The following is a 9,159-nucleotide window of genomic DNA, read 5'->3' on the forward strand; positions in this document are numbered from 1 at the left end:
TGCTTTGTTATTCTGTGTTGTGTCAAGGTCTCATGTATGGTTCTTTTGTTATGGCAAACTAGTTTCCCCAAATATGGGGCAGTTTAGATACTCCTAAAGAACAATGCTCATAATGGCTGAGGCTGGGGCCTCATTGTAATTTTATTTTTGTATCTTTTAATAGAATTAGCCTTACTTAGAAAAAAAAAAGAAGAAAAAGTTAGAATTCAAAGAATAGAGTGAAGGATAGAATTCAAAGGTCACAAAAAACATTTGAAATAAATAATGAATATTTTTAAATTTACAAATCATAATTAATGAATTAAAAAAGAATTTGTATTATGAATTAACAATTGAGGTTAATGAATAATTAATAACAATTATTAAATATTAAACTTAATGTGTTATGAATAAGAAAATAGAAAATTTAATGAATAACTTTAATGAGTAATTAATTAAAAAATAGAAAAAATAGAAAAGCTAATGAATAAATACCATATAATAGATGGTCAAAAGTTATTACAATACTATATACTGGAGAAAAAAAAATATGAAAACAAAAAGAGAGGGTGGGGGCACTTGGGGGTGGGTGTGTGGTCGATTAATAAAGAACAGAGGATGATTAATACACAAATAACAATGAATAAGGGAGGGGGGTTTAAATTCAATAGGTTAAAATAAATTAAGAAAAAATAGGAACCCAAGAGGAAAAGGGTAAATTAATGATCAAAGTGATGAATGAGAGGTTTCCAAAAACCACAACACTATTATAATTATGTATTATAGAAACCTACACTCTCTTAAGAATAAAGCTTTTTATGTTGAAAATACTTAATTTATTTGTTAAGGATAGAATTTATGCTGGATGGAAATTTTATAATGAAGTTAGGTATATATTTCAAAGGGGAATATATTATTTTATTGATTTAATTTTATTGGAATCGAGAAATTTTATTTTAAATGTTATTAGATTTTAAAGAAAAATATTATTATAGATTAATTTTAATTTTTAATTTTTAAATCGGTATAAATTATTAAAATTATAATTTATATGAAGAAATAATTAAATATAATGTCATTGATAAAATAAAAATTTTAATCTCATAAATGAAATTAGATTAGAATGGAATTATATGTTAGAAAAAAATTTTATGATGGGGCTCACTATATATTTGATTGCCGTCCAAGAAAATCAGTTTATCTGGACTACTTTAGTACAATAATTTAGCACTTTTACGTTAAAATGAAATTACGTGTCCAGGAATGAACCACTTTAGTATAAAAATTTAACACTTTTATATCAGAATGAAATTAGATATTGAAGAAAAAATTTAGAGTAACCCAATTACCAGATTTAAAACTTTGATATCATAAGAAAAGCCATCACCAAACATATCATCTGTCCCACTTTGCTATAAAAAATTAAAGCCATCAACAAACATATCATCTGTCCCACTTTGCTATAAAAAAAATTAAGGCACAATATAGATTGAGCAGAGGAAGATAAATTCTTGTTTATGATTAATTGATCAACTTTGTTCTTGAGGTTTGAGAGCACAACCACGATCCAGTGAACTAATAGGAGCTTCTGTAAAGGTAAGTACAGAGAAACTTTCACTTAGACTGAAATGGGCGTGTTCAAAGGTGGGCTGGGAAGCATATATATGATGATCCAGTTGTTAGTGGTAAAGTTGGTTGTTTCATTGGTGTGGTTATCTGCTATTGCTGTAGCACAGCTCGAATTAAGTGACAGTGTGACAGGATCTGTTAATTTAAGTGATGTTGGACTGGCCTGCTTAGGCAATCTAGCACTCTTTATTACAAGCCTGTTAAGAGGAAGACTTTATTTGGAAATGGGTGCCAGGGATCTCATGGCCACCCTCACAGGTCCCAAAATCAAAGGCATACCCAAAATCAAAGACATAGATAAGTTTGGACTGACCACCACACATGAATTTAGTGATGCCTCTGTTGTAATGTTGTCAATGGATACCTCCAATTCTTCCATCCAGCAATTCATGAAATATATACACAATGCCCATGATGTGGCCTCCATACTGCTCCAATGTGCTCCTTTAAAAGATGCATTAAGATCTCCTTCAATCCAAATTCCATCCGAATGTGCAGGTGCCATTCAAGAGATTTGTTCACATAACATCCCTGGATGCAATTGTAATTGCATTGTATTCAGGACAGTCAGAGATATCACAATCTTACTTGGTAAGAGGATGCCTGGAACACTACAACAAGTGTCGGATACCCTGTGCATACTGCCATCTCTGCAATGCATAAGAAGTGGCTGCCATTTGTTCAATCATGTGGGGAACATTTCCGACGTGGGATTGCCTGCAGTCTGTGAAATGCTTGATTTTGAATTTAAGCCACCCATCGAAGAAATCCCTATTTGTATCTGCATTCCACTGCATCCTGCAACCACTGATGACTGGACAAGCCTGCTGATGAGATCTTTCAAGTCTAAAGATCAGGAAGACAGAGGAGCCATAGTCATGGCTTCTGATGCCCTGGAAAACTACCTGGATCAGAGCAGAGGAGGTAGACTGGAAGAAGTATTCTACAGAACTACCTCCTTAATAGTGCCAAGGTTTGCAGAAGTATTAATCAACCTTCTACTGACTGGTTGCTTCAAAGTAGATGGCTTCTCTAGTGCCCTATTAGCGAGAAGGGCAATAAGCCATTACGTCGTGGACAGTAAAGGAAATGGGTTCTGTGCCAATGTGTTTCTAACCAGTGCTGTGGTCAAGAGTACTGTCGATAACACCAGTGTTTGCCAAGTGTTGAGGTTTAGAGGTAGTACTCTTCTGAACCTCAGAACCTTATCGTTTATAGTGGGCTGTATCAACTTGATTTGCTCTGTTACTTGGATTGTGCTTGCTGCATTAGAAAGCGGCGTTGGAAAATTTTATAAAATAAACTCCATTCCACCCTCTAAGCCTAAAGTTGTTGCGATAATAACAGTCATCTGTATTGGCATGGGTATGGACTGTTTAGAAATGTTTTCCAAGAAAATTAGTGGGAGAAAAAAGCTTCTGCTTAGGGTAGTGATAGTTTTAGAGATCGGTTGCATTGCAACAGCCAGTGCAATTTTAGGAGCTTTGGGTACAAAGGGCTTTGGAACATGGCACTATAGTGCTCTGCAAGCCCTAGTTTGGGTGAAATGGGGAATTGGGTGTTATCTACTGGGAGAGTATTCGCCCGAATATGTTCACAGACCTTCCAGGTCAACCATGACGCGTAGTGGAGTTGAAAGTCTCGCATACTCTTCGGCCAGGTGGATTGACAATGGAATTCTGGTGTATTCTTCTGCATTCTTGTTCAATGCTCTCTTGTCTGCACTTCGGGGCATGCGGGCATAATATCCATGGAAGGACGAACTATGAAGCCTGTGAGATCATTGTGATGTACTTTTCTTAACTGCAATTCGGGGCATGTAGACGATGAAATTTGTCAGATCATTTCTACCAGGTAGCAAGTTTCTTTTTCTTAATTTAGTATGGCAGATCTTTTTGTTGTATCTTCTGCATTCTTATGCAATGCTGCCTTAGCTGTAGCATGGGGCATATGGGAGTAATGTCCATGGAAGAATAGATGATGAAGTTCGTCTGATTCTTCCTACTCTGTAACAAGCTTTTTTATTTTTTATTTTTAATATATGTAAATTTAAGGATAGATGATGAAGTTTGTCTGATTCTTCCTATTCTGTAACAGGCTTCCTTTTTTGTGTATACAAATTTAATATTGTTAGATCTTTTTGCTGTACTCTTCTGCATTCTTGATGATGTCTTAGCTGTAGCTTGGATATGTGAAAGTAATGTCCATAGATGGATACATGATGAAGTTTGTCTGATTTTTCCTTCTCTGTAACAGGCCCTTTTCTTAATGTGTATAAATCTTATGTTGTCAGATCTTTTTGCTGTAATCCTCTGCATTATTGTGGAATGTTGTCTTGAGTAGTAGTTTGGGGCATGTGAGAGTAATGTCCATGGAAGGATAGATGATAAAATTTGTTTGACTTTTTCTACTTTATAACATGCTTTCTTTTTAATGTATGTAATGTTTTAACTCAGTACATATATTTAGTTTAATACCGGGAACCTGAACTTTTTTCATACAAGATCAATTACGAGTAATTCCAATATGGCAAGTCTATCCAGCAAGCTATAAAAGATGTAAACATTGCAGGGTACCTTGCCAAGGACATTGACTTAAATCTGTCAGTTGAAGAGCCATATCTATAACAGGTTGCCAACTTCAGAAATCAGGCTGCATACTTGTTATGAATCTTAGTGGAGAATACTATAATCAATAAACTGCCTAGAGGAGCTTTGAATGAATTATACTTCTTGGACAGTCTTGTCCTATCTAACTTAACTGTGATAAGACATCATTTCAATAGCAGTGATTCTTGTTTCATTATTTTTTAATTAATTGTTTTTCTACAAGTTATATAAAATCATCTTACACCGTTTATTAAATAGATTTTTCATTTTTATTTCATTTGTTATGAAATAAAATTTTCATTTATATGCTATCCCGTGTAAATTTCAAAAAAATGATGGTTGTTTATTAAATAGATTTTTCATTTTTATTTCATTTGTTATGAAATAAAATTTTCATTTATATGCTATCCTGTGTAAATTTCAAAAAAAATGATGGTTTTTCAAGTTGGCCCTCTAATAATCAGAAGTTTGAAATCAGAAAACGAGATTTCTGCATTTTAATTATGTTATGTTCAATTTTGTTAAACATGTAATAAGGAGCGAGTACCATTTGAAATGCCTCAAAATGAAAATAGATACAACACATAATTGACCTTTATAACAGTCTAGTTCAGGACAAGGCGTTGCATAATAAAATGACCAAGAAACCAGTGATGTTGATTTTCACAAAATTAAAATAAGACCTTAGATTAAAATTAATTGTTAGAGATATTTAAATCCAAAATGTGTTTTTGTACGTGAAGTGAAGTTTTCCAATTCATCATTCAAAGTGATATATATATTTCTTAGTTTTAGTATGCTCTGGTTTGCTATTAAGGAAACTATACACTCTTAATTATTTGAATTTGATGTCAGATATGAAAACCAAAATATACCTGAGTTCTGGTCCAAACATCTAGACTATCCAACTAAGCAGCTAAATCAGACTGATAAGCCAAAAAAAAAAAATCACCTGAAAAATAATAGCAACTCATTGAGACTAGGATGAGTCAGAAAGCTTCTGAGTCACTTGGCTCTTTGCCATGCAAGTAAGAGCTTCCTGGGTCTAGTAGAAGAACCACATGTTATTCAATCCTTTGCATAGTACGAACCAAGGACTTCACATGGAGTTAGAGCTCTTCAATCCTTTGCATACTACGATCCAAGGACTTCATATGGAGTTAGAGCTCGTCAAGCATTAACAGAATCTCCTCCTTGGCCACATTTCAATCCAGCAAAACTCTTCCCAGCGACATTTTCATATGCCCATATAAATCTATTATTTAGATGTATTGATTGTGACAACCCCTGTATGGGCTGTGTATGGGCTGTGTGAGTATCCAGGTGGCTTGAATTACCAGCAGAGTTTAGTCATGGTAAAGCTTTCTTGAGGATTCCGCGCGTTGACGAACCCATGCCCCTCAGGCTCCTCCCCGAGCCTCACAGTAATCCCACATCTATAACATGCACACTAGGGGCATCCCTACACCTCAAATAGGAAACTAAACTTAAAACAAATAAACCTACAAGAAGGGCAATAGAAACACCAGAATAAAAACCGGGTTAGAGAGCAGCAATTGTGAAAGGATTCCAAAAGGATGAAAGAATGATGGCCAGCCAAAGGAGGTGGAGATAATTAAGCAATTGCCAGCCTGTCGATTAGAGCGAAGACAATTAAGGTAACAGTAAGGAAAAGCACGGAAATCTCTGGAAAAACCCGACAGACGCGCAGAGGAGCCCAACCATGCTAAATGCAACAAAATCAGAGAACCGAGGCTCATAAAAACCATTAAATCTAGTGAAATGATGACTATGTGCTTGAAATGAGCACAATTACCTCCTAGTACACGATGATGATTGGAATGGAGTAGTTGAGGGTGGGCCGACCTTTTGGCACATTCCCTCCCATAATTGCTACGTGGTACAACTAGCAAAACCATTCCCCACCCATCCTATCTTATACCATCTCTTCCCACCCCATACATTTTGGCACATTCCCTCCCATAATTGCTACGTGGTACAACTAGCAAAACCATTCCCCACCTATCCTATCTTATACCATCTCTTCCCACCCCATACAGGGAAGATCATAGTCGTTTCTCCAAACTAAATTGAGAAAACCTTCCCAAATTATAAAGAGTGGTGTAGATGATTGTTTGCATCCTTTGATGGCAAGTCTATTTGCCACTTTGTTTCTTGAGTGTCTTATATTTGAAGTAATGACCAATAATAATGGGAGGATATCTGTTATTCTAATATAGCCGTTTTTCTAGCCTTTGGAAGATCTGCTCTCCCTATTTAATTTGTAGCCATGATCTGATTCTTCAACTTGCCCTGACGATGAACCACAGTTGTTGGTTCGAAATGCGTCGACAAATGTATTATCATGTGATTTACACCGAAAAACTTTTCTCATATACTCTCTAAAGGTTAGCTTCCAAGCACAATTACTTCCTAGTACATGATGATGATTGGAATGGAGTAGTTGAGGGTGGGTCGACTTTTTGGCACATTCCCTCCCATAATTGTTGGGTGGTACAACTAGCAAAACCATTTGTTGGGGCCTTCGTTTTGAATTTTGGGTTTTTGTGGGAAGGAAGGCCAAGAACAGGTGGCAGGGACAACAGTTGAGGTTGCAGAACTAATATCCAAGGAAAGGGGCAGGAAACAAGAGTGAACGGGCAATTGCAGAAAGGTGGCAGAAGAGAACAAGAGCAACTGAGCAAGGGAAAATAGAAGGCAACCGAGGGCAGAGTCAACCAAGTAGAACTGGCAGTGAGAATGCGGAGCAAAGGATAAAAGGTAGGAGATAGCACGAGGAGGGGGTTGGCGATGAAGTAGACGAGCGAGGACAGGATCCAGAGAACCAAATCAATTGTAGAGAGGCGAGGATTGTCCTCGACTCTGGCGATAACCATTCTTGTTAGTTGTGCTCTTTGTGTATTTGATAAATAGGCTTCGAGCCTTTTGTAATCTATTATGTAATCTCTTATATTTCAATTAATGAAAGAAGTAGTTTAGGATCCATATTGTATTTTTGTGTTTCTTATGGGTTATTTAAAATTTTAAATGAATGATCATTAGCCGGGTAGTTTCCTGTGTCGATATGAGAAAAATAACATGCTTGGATAATACAGAGAGTTGAGTGTTATGAGCTATTGATGTATGTTATTTGCAACTTCCTTGATACCCCCTTCGGCCCCATCTAACTTCGGTCGCCGCATGCCTTGAGTGAGACTCCTTGCCCCTCCGGGTAAGGTGAAAATGTCGGTGTTGTCCTAGACTACAATGGAGCCTTGTTGGCTCCTTGTGCCTGAACCCAGGGTCTCTTCCCTGTTGTCATTTGTGTGCCGACAAATGGTTCTGTTACCAAGTGCTACAGGTATATTTGGGCACATCATTCCCGACATTCAAATCAGTACAATTAGGGCTCGTCAAACCCTAATTTAGTTGCTACATGCCCTAGACAAGTCATCGCATTGAATGCCTCCATCTATGAAAGTTTCCTGGCTTGAAGCCTTGCTGAAATGCTTCCTTGGGAGACCAGCACAGCCTTGGTTAGGGGTAACTGCGCTTCAGTGCACTTAGGCCCACTTACACCTGCGCTAGGTGAGAATGAGTGAAATTTGCATAGGGTTCTAGGAATATTCCTTGGTTCTAGATCATTCTAGAAGGATCCCAGCTCTTATCCCATCCTATGAGCTCGAATTTGGATAGGCAATGGATTAATTAACCTTCTATCCTCTCATCCCTTCCTCCATGGAAACTAACTCCAATTATGGAAATCCATTCAATGCCCAATTTATGACAAAACCACCTCAATTTCCCTATAAATTGACCACTCATCATAGTGATCAGGGGCTGGACTTTGAAGATTGTAGAGAAATACTATTGGTTTGAGGTTTGAGATCATAATCAAGTAATGTTATGCTGCTGGATTGGTGTGCTTTTGGTGTGATGAAGGTTGGAACTAAAGCTGGATGAGTGACATGGGATCGAACTACTTTGGTTGTAACTCCTCCTTCTATCATTAATAAAGTTGTTTACTCCTTTTCCCATATTCTTGTCTTTATCTATGATGATTATATGTGCAAATGCTTTTGATTCCATTTGTTTATAGTAGATAGATCATATGCTTTGATTTGTTGTTGTCTTCTGTTTCTGATTGTAGGTACCAATTGAGCGGATTCAGTTCGAGAGGGAGCGACGGGAGCAATTCAAAGGAGATCAAGGGAAGCGAAAGATCACAAGTAGGTCCCTTTGTCTCATCTATCTATCATAGGAAAAGGTTAAACTCTTTAATTCTATTGTTCTAAGTGTAGCTACCCACTTAGGGAAGATGTGTTTATCCGTAGATACAAATTCCATATAACACCAAGACTTGAAATAAAAAATAGGGGTTCAGAATATGGTATCGAGGATTTTTAAGAAAGAGATATGAAACTGGCGGGACAACCAAGTGGATCGGTTTGTGTCACAACAAGCTGTCCTTCGAAGCTGGACCATCATTAAGGTGAACGGCGAAATCTTTTACTCAGAAGCTGCAAGTGATCAATACGAGATATTCTGGTGTAAGTTCTCGAAAGAACTGTACAATTGGTTGCAGAGACTACAAGTGAAGGGTCGGTCAGAAGGACAGATGCCATCCCGTCACCGGTGGGTTCCTACAGATCTTACAATGATCCACCACCTTGACACCGATCTAACAAGAGCAGTAGATTTTTGCGTATAGACTACTCTAGAGGTATACGTGATCGAGTTCACGGCAGAAAGCTATCAGTCCTTCTCGAAGGTTGATGTTGTGTTCAGATCTAGGCTGAGAGGAAAATTGTTGAAGGAAGTACCTCTTTGGATTAAAATTCTGATGGTGGAAGAAGGCTTAATTTCTTTCCAAGGGTTGAGCATTGTAGCGTAAAACCCCAGTTCCGGGGGAAGGAGCTAAAGGGGGGAATGCTATTGAGCG

General features: G+C 37.3%; 1 protein-coding gene across 1 annotated transcript; it reads left to right on the forward strand.

The window, feature by feature from the left end:
* The first annotated feature begins 1,590 nt into the window (after positions 1-1,590).
* On the forward strand, positions 1,591-3,548 carry LOC149243438 (uncharacterized). The gene has a single exon (XM_089367809.1). It carries the CDS (start codon positions 1,608-1,610, stop codon positions 3,351-3,353), a length of 1,746 nt encoding a protein of 581 aa, XP_089223935.1. The 5' UTR covers positions 1,591-1,607; the 3' UTR covers positions 3,354-3,548.
* The last annotated feature ends 5,611 nt before the right edge of the window (positions 3,549-9,159 follow it).

This window comes from Pinus tabuliformis, chromosome 8 (assembly GCF_031772625.1).
Source record: "Pinus tabuliformis cultivar Carrire ecotype Pingquan chromosome 8, CPIR1, whole genome shotgun sequence".
NCBI classification, from domain to species: Eukaryota; Viridiplantae; Streptophyta; class Pinopsida; order Pinales; family Pinaceae; genus Pinus; species Pinus tabuliformis.